At 38.3% G+C, this 18,208-nt stretch overlaps 1 protein-coding gene across 1 annotated transcript in view; it reads right to left on the bottom strand.

The window, feature by feature from the left end:
• Positions 1-17,931, bottom strand: part of LOC307190408 (uncharacterized protein) — a gene marked incomplete at its 5' end in the record, with an annotated part of 31,552 nt that extends 13,621 nt beyond the window's left edge. Inside the window, 2 exons of the mRNA XM_079929572.1 lie at positions 5,923-6,941; positions 17,831-17,931. Coding sequence (XP_079785698.1) covers positions 5,923-6,941; positions 17,831-17,931 — 1,120 coding nt within the window. The remainder of the gene's footprint in view (positions 1-5,922; positions 6,942-17,830) is intronic.
• Positions 17,932-18,208: the final 277 nt, after the last annotated feature.

Genomic DNA, 18,208 nt, shown 5'->3' with positions numbered 1-18,208 from the left:
CATTTCCATTACCCAAGTGTTTTTCTCTATATGTGCATCTCTAATGCATACATCATCCTGGCCATTTAAATTGTTTTTGACAGCAGAATAGCTATTTACATCCATTTATGCTATAAGTGGGTAAATTTATATAGATGATTCTGCCATTTTCTTATATATTACGGTGTGTTTTTCAGTGTAATTGTCAAAATCAAGATGTCAGGTTTTAGGCAAGGCTCAGAAAGAAATTCTCCCACATAATTTAGAATGCCTGAATATAAACAATATCAGATTCCTCAGTATTTTTTAAAACTATATTTCTATATTTTGTAGTTCAAAACAAATTACTGAAAGTAAAATAGACTGATTTATAAAAGTTTAAGATAAAGCAGAAACTAACACACCCCTGTAAAACAATTATACTCCAATAAAGATGTTAAAAAATTTTTAAAAATTAAAAATAAAAGTTTAAGAAAATGTGCAGAAAATGGAACTGCAATTGCAAATTTTCTGCTTATAATATTCTTACTTCATAAAATTATTTTATTGACCTAATATTGTCTGATGTCATTCCAAAGACATATTTGCTAATGATGTTACAAGGTTTTTGTATTTTTTAAATACATTTTTGTATTAGCAAGCTCATAACCTTACTATACCTCTCTCCTGGCTACCCCTTAACTCAAAAATCACAAAAAAAGAGAGGTTTAGTAATGAAGATAATTTTTTCATAAAAATAATTTTTTGATTTTCAGAGGATACATTTGATTTTTCTTATGCCCTGAAACTATGCAACTTAGGAAAGTATTAATAAACAATGTAATGTAACAAAAGGAGGATAAGGGCCTAGTTTTTTTTTTAATTCAGTGAAATATTCTGAGAATCTTAATTGCTTATATGCCATTAATAAAACCCTATATGAGTTCTGAGGGGAAAAAATCACACAGATCATTCAACAGCCATTTAAAATGAACACAAAAATTCTAAATCCCTGGAGTTTTTTGACAGTCAAACTCTCTCTTTACTAACATTTGCTTCCTAACGACGGTGCGCCATGGCAGTATGCTCTAATGCCTGCAGGTTTGGGGGATGAGTAGAGAAATTGGGAGAGGTCATTGAGCTGACATTTGGAGCCTGCTTGAAATGAGTAAGTTAGTTAAGTGTCCCACATGGAAGAGAAGAGGGAGAACAAACTTCTGAGAATAAAGGGAGAAGGTGTCATTTTGGCAAACCCAAAATCTAAACAAAAAGCAAACAAACAAAAAAGCCTAACCTTCTAATAACCCTCTTTCTTACTGAAAGGCTGAATTTTGTGGGTTTTGTTTTTCCAGAAATAAAGAGCAAATCATCATAAAAATGAGAACACTAGACTACATAGTATTATATATGGCAAAAGGGCTGATTGGTGCCTGCAAAGACCAAGGTTTTTGTGTTGTTTTCTTCTCTTTTGTTTGGCCAGTTTGTCCTCCTTCCCAGATGTAGCAGACCATTGGTTCTGTCTCTCCCTGCAATCTTCTTTCCTCTTCCTCCTTTTCTAATGCCCAAAATATTAGCTGGGGAAGATGAAGTGCTGTAGACAGGTAAGGAAAAGTTTGTTCCTTTTTCTTACCTCAGGCCCTAGGACAAATGTATAATCCTGATGTTTAAAAAAAAAAAAAAATTATCAGCCTAAATACTAATAAACAACATTTTACCTCCATTGAATGGCAAGTTTGATGGCGATAACCCCTTGCAGAGGTGCTATGCTTTATAAAACACCCTAATGTATATTACTCTTTTGGTTCCTCCCAGAAATCACGTGAGGTCAGAAAGGGTGGTTCACTTCTATTTTTTACCAATAAGCAAAGAGGTTCAAAGGTATTAAGTGACTTGCCCAACATCAGTCATGGCCAGATCTTGGAGCCACATTCTGGGTCCCCTGCTGGTAACTGCCTCAAAAAACTGTCACCACTGAGACGTTTCACTAAAACAGATATATACGAACTACAAAAAAGAAATCAACACTTCCTTTGTGATTTTCATGATAGATATCAAGATCTGTCTTGTTGTACTTAGTTTATGAAATACCTTTTCATACATCCTTTTCAGTACACACTGAGTACTAATGATTAATTGAGTTATATAAGAAGTAGATGGATCCTCAAGACAAAAGAATTTCATTAATATTGAATGATTTTTAAAACTTAATTCTAACAAAAGTAATTAGTATGAATTTTTAAAAATGGAATGCATTTATCCACTCAATTATTAGCCAAAAAATATTATTGAGCAGGCAATGCACTGGGTATTGTGGATATAACAGGAAATGAAGAACCTTCTGTCTCTGCCTTCAAAACACTCCATCCAGCAGATGAGATGGACATACAACAAAGAGTTATTCAGTGCCTACGGCAGGGACAATGGGAATCTAACCCAGTCAGGAGTGGGGTCAGGAAAGCTTCCTTCAAGAAAAAGCAATTAAGGAAAAGTCAAAAAAAAAAAAAAAAAAGATAGGAAGTACTTAGGTAAAAAAGAAGGAAAAGGCAGAGGAGGCAACTCAATGAAAGATCAGGAAGAAGTAAACTTTGGAAGTGGAATAATGTTAAATTTAGTGGAGGAGAGGTGGTCACCCAAGGTGACAGCATAGGGTGAGAAAAGACACGCCGCAGATAAAACCCCCTGTAACTCCAAAGCTGGGTACAATCGGTCAGGGTAAGAAGGAACAACCAGAAGTATGTTATGGCCTTACCATAAATATTTACTTTGCACTGAATTCTCTGTTCCTCAACCAAAGCTCAAAACAGCCTTGGGTACAGTCGGCCTTTCATATCCCCTGGGTATTAATTCCAGGAGCCCCAGCAGAGACCAAACGCCAAGCTGCTCAAATCCCTTACATAAACGGCATAGTACAATGAATACAGTCGGTCCTCGGTATCCTCAGGTTTCGCATCCGCAGATTCAGCCATCATTAGACCTGACTGCTTTGAGTTGCATCCGCAGATGCGAAACCGCAGAGGGCCGACTGTAATATATTATTTTTGTTTCTTGAAACTTAGTATTCACACAGAATGCAAAAAATAACATCTTAGATACCTTCTCCTTACCAGAACCTTTCACTTTCATTGTCTCATTTTATCTCCTCACAACAAGCTTCACCAAATGATATACTATCTGCTTTTTTTTTTTACTGAGGCTTAAGGAGATTATTATTTTCCAAGCGTCCAGAATGGCAGATCCAGAATTAGAATACAGATTTTAGGATCCTTCGTCCATTGCACTTTCCATACACCACACAACAGCCCTGTTGCCTTAAGAATCCTATTCATCCATCAAACGCTCATTAAGATCTCGCTGTGTGCCAGTGAACAAGGTAGATAAGGTCCCTGTCTTCATAGAAACTACATTCTATTGATAAACAGATTAACATCTCGTGTAGGTCAGTTTTTTCTTAAGAATCTCCATTTGCTTTGGAGAAAAAAATATTCCATGACCCAAGAAATGAAATGAAGTGCTCAGATTTGGACTCCATATCTCTGGTGTGTCCTCTGTCCATTTCCATTGTTATCCAGATTGTCCGGTGCACTCTCTCCCAAGTGGCCACAGACCCTGTGACACTGTGAGCAAAGACATGGCCAGGAAAGATGGCAGTACTTTGTACAGATTGCTTGGTTAGGACAGTTTCCTTATCCCACATTGAAAACCCAAAGGTTTTTTAATCTGCTCTCATGTTTTGGAGCCCGGCTACATGTGATTCCAATGACTGTCACTGTTAAAGTTATGTTCCATCAAAACCTCTCTGTGCTGGGAGCAAAAACTTTCCTAGAGCTTGGCAGAATGAATCCAGTTATACTTCTAGTTACTAGCCCATGCTTTGTGTCAAAAGTGGCCTCAGCTACCTGAAAAACTAATTGTCCCTCCGGACATGTCTGTTTCTTATCTTGCCAGTAGGAGAGAAATGGGGTTGTTGGCAACCATCCTCCCAATCAAATCCCATAAATCATCTGGCCCATTTCTTCTGTGCCATGTTCCAGAAGTTAGTGGACACTTGGGAAAAAGAAAAGTAATGCACTGAAAACATAAAGGGTGGCAGGTCAGGTTAATGCAAAAACATAAAAACAAACCCTGAAACTCTCTGGGAAGGAAGTTAACAGGTTGGCAGGGTCCCTTCTGCTGTGCTGAGAATGCACAGCAACCTCCAAACCTGGAAATAATTTGTTCATTATTTGCAGGAAAAGGGGTGAGGGTGGAGGACATTTCACATTCAAGAATTCTGAAGGACACCAGGTTGCAATACACTGGGTATATTAAATGGAATGAGATTTCAGTGCAAGGAGCAAAGAAAGGAAGACCACAAAGTGGAAAGGGACAGATGAAGACATGGGGAGCAGTGTGGGAAAGAGGCAGGAAGCATGTTGTTATAGGGGCTGCAGAAACAGTGGTCCTTTATCAAGGGAGTGGACATCTCAAGCAAAAGAGAATCTCGAAGTTGCAGTTGGCAGTCCCAAGGCAGGTGGGCTCCAAACACAATTCAGTCCCTTGTCTGATAAAGGCGGGTCAGCCCTCCAGCAAGGAGGCCAAAGGAGCAATGGGAAGCCAGGGAGAAAGGATAACTTCTTGTTAGAACTTCTCAGTTTGTGAAACACCTGCTGCAGAATCACTTTAGGGAGCAGGGGGCTGAGTGCCTGTAAAATGCATAGATCCGTGGAACCCAATCTGGACAATCAGAATCTCCTGGGGTTCACCAGGGTATTTGACAAATACCCCAGGTGAGTCCTATGCACAATTAAGTTTAATAGCCACCAGCTGAGATGATAAAATTGGGTGGTCAAAGCCTTTGTTCAGAGACTGCCCAAGGCTATCTCTTGGTCACAGCACCTGGAACAGAGCTGTCTGGATGTAGCAGAGCCCCTAGTTACAGAGATCTTGTATTCCTTTGTGGGAAATCACCCCAGGATCTCTCCATATAAGATCCCTGAAGGTCAGAGCACATCACCTGACCATAGGTGAGGCTCTCGATAGTTTGTGGTTCCAGGTAAGGAAGGCACAGTCAGGCTCTGAGGCTGAGGCATCAGCCTCATTAGATTCTTTCTTCACCAGAGCAGATTTCAGTTCCCAGAGTAGAGACGAAAAAGGACTACTTGGGGAAAAGAAGAGGGAGAAAGGTCCTAAGAAACCAAGTCAGTCAGACAACACTCATCGAGACCCTAATTCGAAACTATAAGCTAGGTGCCAAAGGCAATAACACTGCACGCTCCCTCACAGAATTGTTATTCAAGTTTGAGGCCTTAAAATAAATGCGTGAGGAAATTTCTACCAAGTAGAAGAGTTCTAATTAATTACAAATTAGTGTATGTGTTCACTGAATTTGTATCTTCCACCAGATAAGCCAGACTAAGTACAAAAATGTTCAAAGTCAGGAGTTCTTACAGAAATCCCTAGTTAAATGCACCAACCATGGGCGTGCAGAATAAAAACTGAATTGGAAACACTATCTACTTCCTGGTAACCCCTGACTCCTACCCCTTCCCTGCCCTCTGATCACTGGGTTGAGCTGAGGTCCTAGTTCTGTTTCCTTTCAGAAGCTGCCCACTTTGGGAAGCCCGTGCCCTGTCCCCGGAACGTCTGCACACAACCACAATACTGCAAGCCCTAGCTTCTAGGTCTGCAGCCTAACCAGCTGTTGCACTCACGAGTGGTCTCAGAACTACTGCAGAATCCCCATACACAGCCCTTTATCCACACTAATATCCCCTTTGACACACTTCCGTGGTCATGATGAACGGAAGACCAGATACAAGAAAGCAGCCTTTCACTCAAGCAAGCAAAAGCCACGTCCAAGATCTCTTTCCCTGGTGTCCTTTGATGCCCTATTTCCTGAGAAAACAAGAAAAGCCCTCCCCAGTCCGAGTCCCATGGCCGCCCACCACCGTGGAAGCCCTCCCGTCCGGGGCCTCGAGGAGTCACCTCTTGTCTCTCTTCTCTCCGCAGCTCCAATGGAAAATCTGTCACGTGGGCGCAGAACGAGAAGAGTAGCCGGGGGCAGCACCTGTGGCAGCGGCTGTCCATCCACATCAACAAGAAAGAGAACCCCAACCAAACTGCCGTCATCAAGCCCTTCCCCAAGAGCACGGAGAGCCGCGGCCTGTGCGCGGGCGGCGCGGGCAGCGGCGCGGGCGCGGGCGGCGCAGGCGCGGGCGGAGGCGGGCCCGAGCCCCCGGACGCCGGCCCCAAGGCTTTGTACGACGTGGTGGAGGCCGAGGAGCACTTCCCCGCGCCCGCGCGCCCGCGCTCGCCGTCGCCCATCAGCACGCTGAGCCAGCGCGCGGGCTCGGCCGGCCGCACGGACGACGACTTGCCGTCGCTGCACTCGGAGCCCGCGGCGCGCAGCAGCTCGTCTCAGGGCTCGCTCATGGAGCAGATCAGCAGCGTGGTGACCCGCTTCACTGCCAACATCAGCGAGCTCAACTCCATGATGCTGTCCACCGCCGCTCCCGGCCCCGGCGCGGGCGCCCCGCTCTGTTCGTCCTACCTGATCCCCAAAGAGATCCAGCTGCCCACCACCATGACCACGTTCGCCGAGATCCAGCCGCTGCCCGCCATTGAGATCACCGGTGGCGCGCAGCCCGCGGCCGCGGCCCCGCCGGCTGGGGGCGCTGCCCGGGAGCCCCCGGCGGCCGGGCCCGAGGCTGCGGCCGGCAAGCCGGACCTGGAGGAGTTGGTGGCTCTCACCCCGCCGTCCCCCTTCAGAGACTCGGTGGACTCGGGGAGTACCACTCCCAACTCGCCAGTGTCCGAGTCGGCCCTCTGTATCCCATCGTCTCCCAAATACGACACACTTATCATAAGAGATTACACTCAGAGCTCCTCGTCCTTGTGAATGTCCTTGGAAACCACGCTGGGTTCCCAAACGGAGCCGAGACCTCCGGTGTTCCCACAGACACAGTCGCCTGATTAAAACCCGAGGTGGAAGACGCCAAGTACACCTGTAATGGAAACAAGAGATTAATAGTGCTATTCAACATCAACCGACGAAGACACCAACTACAAATCTTTTGGCAGATCTTCTTCTAGTGGCCTTAGAAAACATGGGCTTTTAAGAAACACTGCTTCTGTTTTTGAGGGCTGACAAGGAGTCTGTTGAAACAGTTACATACTAAGTGCTTTGCTCTAGGGAAGCAATGAGTGTGAAACAGCGTAATGGAGGGGAAAAGGCATAGTTAATAAGCAACTGTAAAAAAATATGTTTTGTTTGTTTACGTTAATTCTTTTCCCAGAAGATTCTTTGATTCACCAAACATGAATGTACATTTTCTAACAAACTCAAAATCTGGGACCAAAACGTCAACTTTTCTCTTCCTCTTTTTTTTTTTTTTCGTTTTTTCTTTCCTTTAAAGACCTTGGAAAGCAGTACTTGGGCCCAGTATTTACTGAGGCCTTGACGTGAGTGTGTCCCATACACAACACACAACTGTATGAAGAGGGCTGCGCTGATGTATGTAGGGCTTTTACCAGACTTTCCTCTCCAATTTGGTTGTGACATCCTCTTCCAAAAGCCTGCATCTTGGATTCCACCTAGTTATTTCAATTCACCTCCATTAACTAAGAAAACCAGTGGAAGATTTCTTGACTATTTCACCATGTTGCCAATCAATACTGGAGTAGCAAAAAATATTTTCTGGAATACTGTTTTGTAATTCCCTCACTGGGGTGCGTTGTGTAGCTGGAAATTCTCTTTATAATAATAATAATTCTTGAGCTCCAGCTTGGCTATCTCTTTCATGAAATGTGGCCACTCCTCATTATGAATGCATTGCCAGCTAAAATATTTAAAGTACGCATTTGGGCTTCTTCATTCCTTTCTTTTGAAAACCTGATGCACAAAGAGCTCCTCTGTTCTTTTCAAGTCCCACCACTGGAAGAACGGTCCATAGACCCAATGAAGACATTGTCATGATTGGAGGGACTGTTCAAAAAATTAACACAATCTTAATACACTGGAAATTTTAAACTGTGTCAAGTCGGCGTAGCAGAGATTTAGCTATGCCAGTGAGCAGTGATTTTAACTTTTCTTGGCTGCTTAAACAGGGCAGCTATGAACTATGACAAATGTAGATTTTTCAAAGCAATACAGAAAACTTAAACAGAGGAACCTTAAAGAATATAAACCACACAATCTTTCTTAGCCATTCCAAAAAGAGGCAAAGCAATTATCAATATTTTCCTTTTTAAAATAGTTATTAATATAATTTTGTGCACTTCATACTGTCACTTTTTAAAAACTGCAGAAAAGAGATTTAAAGTTATAATAGAAATACCTGTGCTTTGCTAGGCTCATACAGGTAGAATTCATAGCTCAAGACCTGCATCCACTGTCATCTCTTTCTTCCTCCCATTACAGCTATCCTCAGGTGCCAAATGTTTTTGATTTTTAAATAAGGATAGTAATAAAAGGAGGAGGTGTCCTATAAATTTAAAGTTCAGTTGACCCAGCCTTATACTAAAGATAGCCTTATGAAAAAGATTTGCTATGAGGCAGAAGTATATTTTTAGCAGAGAGAAAGATAAATAAAAACCTTTTTCCTTTAGCTCAATATCCTTATTTTGGTAAGTATTTTTTATCTCACATCTACTTAAAAAAAGGAATTGAGAAATGGAAATATATCCATTAACGTAATTTATCATTCCCCACTTTTACAAGTTATAATAAATATACTGCTCCACTTTACTTTCCTGATAACTGTTCTTATATTAAATTATATTAAATCAAATCTCCCAATAGAAAACATTAAAAGCTAACATTAATTTACTAAAATATAAAGTTTTTTAAATCAGACCTCCAATGACAATTTAAAAATAGCATCATCAGAGCCCCTCGATCCCAAATATTATAATGACTCTTGAAACAGTGAATCTAGCTAAGTTTTATGGTTTCATTGAAAGCAAATGTCTGCCTCTACTTTAAAAACAAATGTAAATATTTTGAGTATTAATATCCCTGGATTCTCATCAAAAGGGTGGCATTCACCTGGGGATTACTGTCTTGATTTAAGTATCAAAACCTTTCTAAGTATGCTCTATCTGAGTTTTAAAATTTTGTTTCATAAAACACTTACGTTGGTTTCCATTGTATTCTTAAGTACAAGTTTCACTGTGTTGACCAATAGAAGAACATTTTTAAAACTTTCTCCATGATCAAATTCCTTTCTAATTTTTTAGTAACATATTTCTTTTAAAAGTACACTACCTTGTGAGAAAATCCGTTAGAAATTAAAATTTAATGCGAATAAATTGCCATCTGATAATTCCATATGAGCTAATAGTCAATTGTAATAAGAAAAATAATTTATTCAATTAGAGGAGAACAAGATGTATTTTTCAGTGTATTTATATAACCCTTTGCCACTTCATTCAATACATTGTATAATATATAATATTATTAGTAACGCATTCTTGGGATCTTTTATTTTGGAATGATGCTAACTCTGTCTCTTTGCCAATTCTAATACCAGGTTCCAAGTAATAAGTCTACAATACAAAGAGAACTGAATATTCATTCTAGGGCTAGGATATGAACTTCACAATTCATTTGAGTACCTATTTTCATTGAATTTCCTTGAAAACAGTCTGTTCCTGGTGCCCAGTGATAATTCAGTCAGGACCAGCATGACTAAAAGGAAGGGGAAAGTACAGTGGAATGCTAAGTTTCAGAAAAGTGACCCTAAAGGACAGTTTGGTCCCAGAATGAATAAAAGAAGATCTGGTTTGATCAAATTATACGGACTATCTAAGAAGTCCACCCTTCTTCTATTGTGGGAAAGAGTGGTGGCAGCCTGAGAAGACTGTATCTGCATTGGAAAGAACCAGAACCAACTCTCTGGGGTAGGGGTGGGGAGCAGAAGGGGAGTGTGGAAAGGAAAACGGTATGAGATTTGATTGAAGCAAAGAAAAAAAAGAAACCCCCCCAATGTGCCAATCCTTGTTGGTAACAGTCTTTCCCAAGTTTCTGCTGTTACCAGCATGTGATCAGGTAGACTAGGCACTATTTCTGACTGTCCATGAATTGTATAATGGCTCTGCTGCAGTTCTGTGACTTCCAAACCAGGAATTAAACACTTTTTAAGGAAAAAACATTTCCTGTGCTAGTCTCCCGGCAAAATGTACATGTTTTGGAGACTTCAAAGATATTACCTGAGTTCACATTTAGCCACAGCTTATTAATAACCCTCAAGCTGTCAGAATCTCTATAGTTACCATTTACAATTTTATACTGTGAAAAAATACAGATCAGTGAAAAGCATAAAGATAAGTCGGAATTCACTTTAAAGAGGGTCTGAGGCCTGGCAGATGCTCTACTATCTGTTGAAGAATGAAGCATGTATAAAATAGTTGGCTGAATTTCACTGATCTTCCCAATGTGAACAAATATACTATGTATATTGTGTGTATTTCTAGAATTCAATGGCAGCTGCTGGTGGTGTTGTAATTAGAAATCTATATAGAATATAGATGTTTTAGAGAGATGGTGCCAATCCTAAAAGATTTGTGTGGGCTACAAGTGCTTGTACTTACTTTTTTCTGCACTTTAACTGATTTGGTTTTAAAATGATGTGCACATATCTGTCTTTTTTTCTGTTGTTGCAGCTTGTGCTATTAAAACGATAGAGAATGTTAAATTATTTTGATGTGAATTGCAAATGATTTTTTTCATAAAGTTTAACATTTTTATCAGCATTGTTTTGCTTTGTACTTGTATAAATGTATTTTATTTTAGTATTTTAAAATACACTTGCCTGTTTCTCAGTTGTCTAAATCATGTTAGAGCTGGTGTTTGTGAAGTCAGTTACTTTTTGAAATATATTAAAAAAAGAAACTATGATATGACTTTAAGATTCTTCCCCTTAAATGTTTAGATTGTTGTCTTAATAGTGTTTTCTATGACCCAAAGAGCCATACTATTAATTCATCTTAAATTCTGAATGATCTACACATTCGAGTTATGGGGTTTACAAAGCAGCATGTGGACAATAGATTAAAATGAAAATATAAACCAACCACAAACCAACCAGAGATGCTGTCCCCAGAGGCACCTATAAATACCTTTTAAGACATAAATAAATAGTTATATTAAAACAAGGAAGCATTAAAACAAGGAATATAAGTTCTTTTTGTGTCTGGAAATACCAATACAAATTATAGGTATAGTTCCACAATTATCTGTGTTGATAGATGTAACATCACAAAAATAATATAGATTATGCACATGTGTGTATATATATGTATGTATGTGTGTGTATATATATATATATGTGTCTGTATATGTATATAAACACACACATCAATATAGATATTTTACTTTGAGTCCATCTGTATATGTTTATATGCGTATGTATGTATGTATGTTTGTGTGTGTATGTGTGGGCATGTCTATATAATTTTGCCAGAAAAGAAAATTACTTGTCAAATCACTTTTTACTTTCATAGATTCTTAAGCAAATTTACACCCCCTGAAAACAACTTGGCTAAAACCTAAAAGCATAATGTAGACTATATGAATGATGTATGGAAGAGAAAATGTAAATTTTAAAATATAGCCTCTCTCTGCTTCCCTACATTGTATTATTTGTACACATTTAATATATATATACATATATTCTTATATAAGTTGATACAAACTATGTTTGAACTTTAAAAAGAAAGCCATTTTTTGGTCAAACTCTCTAATTCAGTGTCTTCTATTCTGAAGTAATCCAAATGGGCATATGTTTATATAAACTTGAGATTGAGGTAAGATATCTAGACTACATACATTATCTCCTAAAGATCAAAAGAGTTGTGTAAGACTCCATAGAACCAATGGAGGCCAGATAAAACCAGCTGATGCAATAGAAATTTAATTTAAAATTTAATTTAATTTAAAATTAAATATTTTAAATTAACTTTTACTCCAGACCCAACACATTTGGTCTTGTCATGACATCTAAGTCTTTTTGTATGAACATTTATACAAATAGGCTAGTTATGTGGTATATATATCAGGCACATTTGGCTTTTTTATATATAACTTGTATTTTTACTCATTGACATAAAACAAAGCCTTACATAACTAGCATGTTTCTATAACAGGATAAATGTTATATAATAAATTATATGACTGATATGTTCATGAAAATTGCAATTTAATATAGTAAATTGTCTTTTCTGAACTGCTGAACAGTAATAAGTGTTTCACAAAATAGAAGTTTTAGATTTTTAAAAGTTTGGAAATCATAGTAACTCCAGGTTGGATGGCTGCCTTCATCTCAGAACTTGCTACTCTTCTTTAAATATGCTAATATGCATTAACCCTGGAAGTTTTTTTGTTTTTTTTCTTATAAGTAGTCTCCTCAGAGTAGAACTTCATAGTATGAGTTTTAGAAATGCTATGATATAAAATTTATAATTTGTAGACACTTTTTCCTTTAGTCTTGAAAATTAATTGCTATTTCCATGATGATCTCCTAAGGATTTTGGAGAAGAAAACATGGATTGATATCATCAATCATTTTCAGAGCCATTCTACTGAATCATGGAAAGCCTTGCTACATTTTATTATCCATTTTCCTCCTATTTTCTGATTTCTCAGAGCTCTACCAGCACATTAACTTTACTCCCGGGGGTCAAGCTGAGGATTTTCTTTTTCTTTTTCTTTTTCTCAATCGACATGTTGGATGCTTTCCTTAACTCCCAACAGCCTCAAATGAAGCAATATGTGAGATAGTAGCATTAGTTGATGTTAAGTAGCCAGTGAACTATATTCCAAGGGCAGTAGAAAGCTATTGGAGTATCATGCAGAAGTTATTTTAGAAACTTTTTTCACGTGTTTTCTAATTTACCTAAGTAATCAAAATTACACGGCCGCATCTAACACATGTACCATACTAATGCATTTCTACTCCTGCATGTTCAAAATAATGATTTCTACCTTTTACCTCCCTGTATGTTGTGGTACTCTCTGTCATATGCTTTCTGTCTCTAAAGAGCTCAAATCACATCATTAGCCCTAGTGCATTAGCCCATTCTTCAAGGAGGCATGAAACACTCTAAATGTATGCAGAGAGAAAAGGTCTTATTCCGGGAATACAAATACCCACTCTAATAATACAGGACAAATCAGCAACAAAATCAGGGGAATATCCTGACTAGTTCTATCCTGTCCGTATGAGAGCAAGAAGGCTTTCTTCTTCTTGGCATGGTAACAAAAAGCCCCAAATTCAATTTTTTAAATATAAGAGAAGCCTGAGATACAACCATTTCGAACTGACTAAGTTGGGGTCAGGAACCCAAGAAAAATGCAAGTAATAATGACTAGGCTAATAAACAGATAAAAAGCCTGAATAAATTAAAGAAAGCTGAGAGGCCCTAAAAAAGAATAATGCAATTGTGTTACTGAGTGATGTTATTTGCTGAACCAGCACCATCAGTTAACCCAGCAAAACACTGAGAGAGGAAAAGGCAAAATAAACAAAGGTGGGTATAGGAATATTAATGTCTGGCAAGAAGTAATTCAAAATTAAATTTATTAAAAGGGCCAAAAGGGATATTTTAAATTGATAAACATCTACTCAGAAGATAGAACAGTCGTGAACCAATATGTGCTTTAAAATATGGTTTTAAAGCATACAGAGTAAAGATTAATAGAAACACACACACACACACACACACACACACACAAATTCCACAATCACAACAGACCTCTTTAATATATTTAAATCACAAATACATCAAAAAGCCAAAAAAATAATAGAGGAAACAAGTAACAAAACCATGAATAATCAAATTTATTTAGAACTTTGTTGGTATTAAACAGAGAATAGACATTATTTTCATCATCCATGAAACATTTATAAACATTAACCTTGAATTTGACCACGAAAGAGACCTTAACACATTTCAAAAGGCAAAAATCATACAGGCTACATTCACTGTCTAAAAGTCATAAAATTTTGAAATTAAAAAAAAAAAGATATCCAAAAGAAATCCTGGAGATATCTCATCTAAGAGCATTTTTGGACTGAAGAGGAAAACTTAACTAAAATTATATCCTACATAGAAATGAACTTAGAGAAAACCCTGCATACAGTACTCTAAAGAAAATGTTTTACTCTAAATGTATACATCAAAAAATAGACTAAAAGGGCTTCCCTGGTGACTCAGTAGTTGAGAGTCCGCCTGCCGATGCAGGGGACACGGGTTCGTGCCCCGGTCCAGGAAGATCCCACATGCCGCGGAGCGGCTGGGCCCGTGAGCCATGGCCGCTGAGCCTGCACGTCCGGAGCCTGTGCTCCGCAACGGCAGAGGCCGCAACAGTGAGAGGCCTGCGTACCGAAAAAAAAAAAAAAAAAAAGACTAAAATTAAATTAACTAAAATTTCAGTTGAAGATGTTGAAAAATAAACAATAAAAAAAGAAAATATAAATAACATTGATTAAATCGAAATTAATACAAGAAAAAAAATCTACTGAAAAATTTAAAGTGATCATTAAAACAAAAGTCTTTTAATTTGAAAAGACCAACACATTGACAAACGTTTGTCACGCTTAATCAAGTAAAAGAGAAACCACAATTAATACTGTGAGAAAAGAGTCATAGCTACATATATACAAGATATATAAAAGAAAGCACTAGGTAAAACTTTGAACTAATAAATTTGAAAATATAGGTGACATGATATTCTAGGAAAATATAAATCATCAAATTGAAACAAATACAACTTGAAAACACAGATAAACCAATAATGATAGAATATCATGAAAGGGAATTTAAAAATATTTAACTCTAAGTGGCATATGCGTAATCATTTTAGGAGAATTTCATCATGGTATAGAACACAGAAGTACATGGAAATATCTATAGCTCATTTTATGAGGATTTTATAACTTTGGTACACAGATCAGATAAGGAGGGACATAAATAGAGTTATAAGCTATTCCCATAAACATCGATTTTAAAATCCCAGATAAACTATTCACACATCAAATTGTGAAATGTAATAAACTAATAGTACTTCATCACTAAATATAGTCTACCATAGGATTTTAAGTATTGTTCAATATTAGGAAATAAAAAATGTAGTTTACTACATTAACATATTAAAAGAAAAATGTAATCTATATAATAGATAAGAGAAACATTTGATAAAAGTAAACACCAATTCCTGATTAAAATAAAATAAAACAAATTAACAACTAAAAATAAAAGGAAAATTTCTTAAGGTGAAAAAATTCTATTAAAAACCTATTGCCGGGCTTCCCTGGTGGCGCAGTGGTTGAGAGTCCGCCTGCCGATGCAGGGGACGCGGGTTCATGCCCCGGTCTGGGAAGATCCCACATGCCGCGGAGCGGCTGGGCCCGTGAGGCATGGCCGCTGAGCCTGCGCGTCCGGAGCCTGTGTTCCACAACGGGAGAGGCCACAACAGTGAGAGGCCCGCGTACCACAAAAAAAAAAAAAAAACCTATTGCCAACATACTAATAGAAAAATATCAGAAGAGTTCCCGTTACATCAGGAATGAAAGATGTATTCCATACATGCACAATTCTAAAGTGACAATGAAATTTTGTCTCAAACAACACATTTTCTGAGAGTTAAATAAAGTGCAAGCATCAGTTGTATTGAGACAGTGGATTTACTTGGAACAACTGCTTATACCTTCACTGTCCTGAGCAAACCAGGACACAGCCCCACTCTAAATCACTACTATTTAATATGGTATCTGATGTCCTAGAGAAAACTCTAAGTCAAGAAAAAGAAAGTAGATATTAATATTTTGAAGAAACAAATCTACTATCAGCAGATTCATCAGCCTATAAAATCTAAAGCAATCAAAAAATAAAATATTAAGATTAAAAATAAAATGTTAAATGTAATGATATGAACAGGCAAAAATAACTAGATGAGCTACATGACTTTGGGCAAGCAATTTCTTGTCATGGCTTGTTCAAGAGCATCATAAAATCTGCTAAACTAGTAGGAAAAGTTAAAGTTATAAAGAATAATTTTTTAATTGTGAAAAATACTGTAAAGTGTGCTTGACAAAGAGGAAGTAAAGAGGAAGAACGTAGGTGAGAACAATATCTAGGGACACTTCCCTAAAAGATTTCCAAAGAACAGAATTTTAAAGGATCAGTAGATGCTGACCAGATGGACACAAGAGAGGAAAACATTCAGGCACAGGGAACAGCCCATCCACTGACACAAGATAGTGCATGGAGTGTTCAGGGAAGTAGCATTAGTTTAATAACTAGAGCTCTTCGGGAGGCTTAAACAAGATAATGTACATTACGTGCACAGTGTTGTGCACATGGAGTATGTTCCTTCGATGCTATAGCTGCTTTAGTAGCAGTACTGACAGTGCTAGATATTTAGATGTAATAGAATACTATATAAAATACATGTAATCACGCATCTATGTAAAATTGGTTATTCTACTTTTATTCCTGAGCATATATGCATCATTCTCTAACAACACAAATAAATTCAACCATTCAGAACTCAGAAGGATCCTAATCTCTCATGATCACACACATGCATGCAATTGTTTGCTGTAGCAAATATCAGAACTAAATGTAAGAAAGAACTTGATATCGACAGTTACAATCAAATTAGATGAAATGAAAAAGTGAATTAGTAAATCACCTATGCTTCGTAATTCATAAAAGTAAAAAAGTAATATTCGATAACAACAAAAAATACAGAGAATGTAACAAAGACAAGGCATTTGAATCAAGATATTTAAAACTGTGAAGGAAAAAAAAGAAAGGACTTTAGAAATAGATAAACTACATCGTGTATGACTTTAGTCAAGCGCCTCCTTCAGTTCTGCAGCCTCCTCCACTCAGATAAACGCCCTTCTCTAGATCTTCTTTTTTCTTCTATAAGCTGAAACAATTGTCTTAGATCAAGCTTTCCAAGATTTTCAAAGTTATTCTAGGGCCTTCATGCAGTATAATCATCCATTTTAATCTCTCTCTCTTTTTTTTTTTTTTTTACTGTGGTGATAACACTGATCATCAGATCCACCCTCTTTAAAAAATTTTAAGTCTACAATACAAGATTGTTAACTGTAGGCAGCAACTTTGTACAGCAGATCTCTAGAACTTACTGATGTTGTATAACAGAAACTTTATAACCATTGAATAGCAACTCCCCATTCCCCCCTAACTCCTGTCCCTGGCAATCACCATCCTACTCTCTGCTTCTATGAGTTAGACTATTTGAGATACCTCATATGAGTGGAATCATGCGGTATTTGTCCTTCTGTGACTGGCGTATTTCACTAAGCATAATGTCTTCAAGGTTTATCCAGTCTGTTGCATATGGCAGGATTTCCTTATTTTTTAGGCTGAATAATGTTCCACCATATTTATCCACCACATTTTCCTTTTCCATTCATCCACTGATGGACATGTAGGTTGTCCATGTAGGACATCTTGGCCTTTGTGAATAACTAAAAAAGAACGGAATATTCAAAACCATGTTGCCCAAGACCCTCCTAGAGAGTACCTTTTTTATTGTTTGTTTTTAGGGAAGTCTGTGACTTTACTTGAAGGGGATGAAAGGGAAGGAGTGGGTGACCCTGATGTCAAGCCAACCTGTGGTCCATGGGCCTGTAGGTGATGGAGTACTCTCTCAGGTAGCAGTGGAACATCTGAGGCTTGATTTCCAACTGGTTGAATGTCTCACGCTATGGACACCTACCGTGCCACCCACTGCCTCGCACAGAATGATCACGCCCTGCAGGTGCACCTTCACCACCTCTGGCTTCTCCGCGGGGGCCTTGTGCAGGCCCGTAGGCAGGAAGTGCTACCTCCCCTGCAGGTTCCATGCAGCAGGCACCATTGGCTGCTGATAGGACATGTCCAGCAGCTGGTCAAGATCCCTACCACGTAGGTCAACCTGAGGAAGGTCCACTCCTTCTTCTGCTCCACTTCCACCATCCCGTCAGTTGTACAGAAAGATTGTTTTGTTTTCACTGCATTTATTAGTAACATAAAGAAGATATTGAAACCAAAAAAAGAAAAAAATTCATTCTCAGTTCTCCAAATGGCTCTCCTCCCTCCTTCTTGCCCATACAAACTCTGAACCCATTTCCTCAGGGCCAGTTCAAAACTGGACCTGTTTACTGTCATTTTCACAGAAAACAACCAATGCAGAGAGCAGCAGTACTGTCTAGATTCCACCCAAATGTAGGCTGGGGGAGAGTTACGGAATTCA

Source organism: Stenella coeruleoalba, assembly GCF_951394435.1.
Source record: "Stenella coeruleoalba genome assembly, chromosome: 8".
Taxonomy (NCBI): domain Eukaryota; kingdom Metazoa; phylum Chordata; class Mammalia; order Artiodactyla; family Delphinidae; genus Stenella; species Stenella coeruleoalba.
The sequence above is the reverse complement of the archived record's forward strand: the minus strand, read 5'-3'. Positions and strand labels throughout refer to the sequence as shown.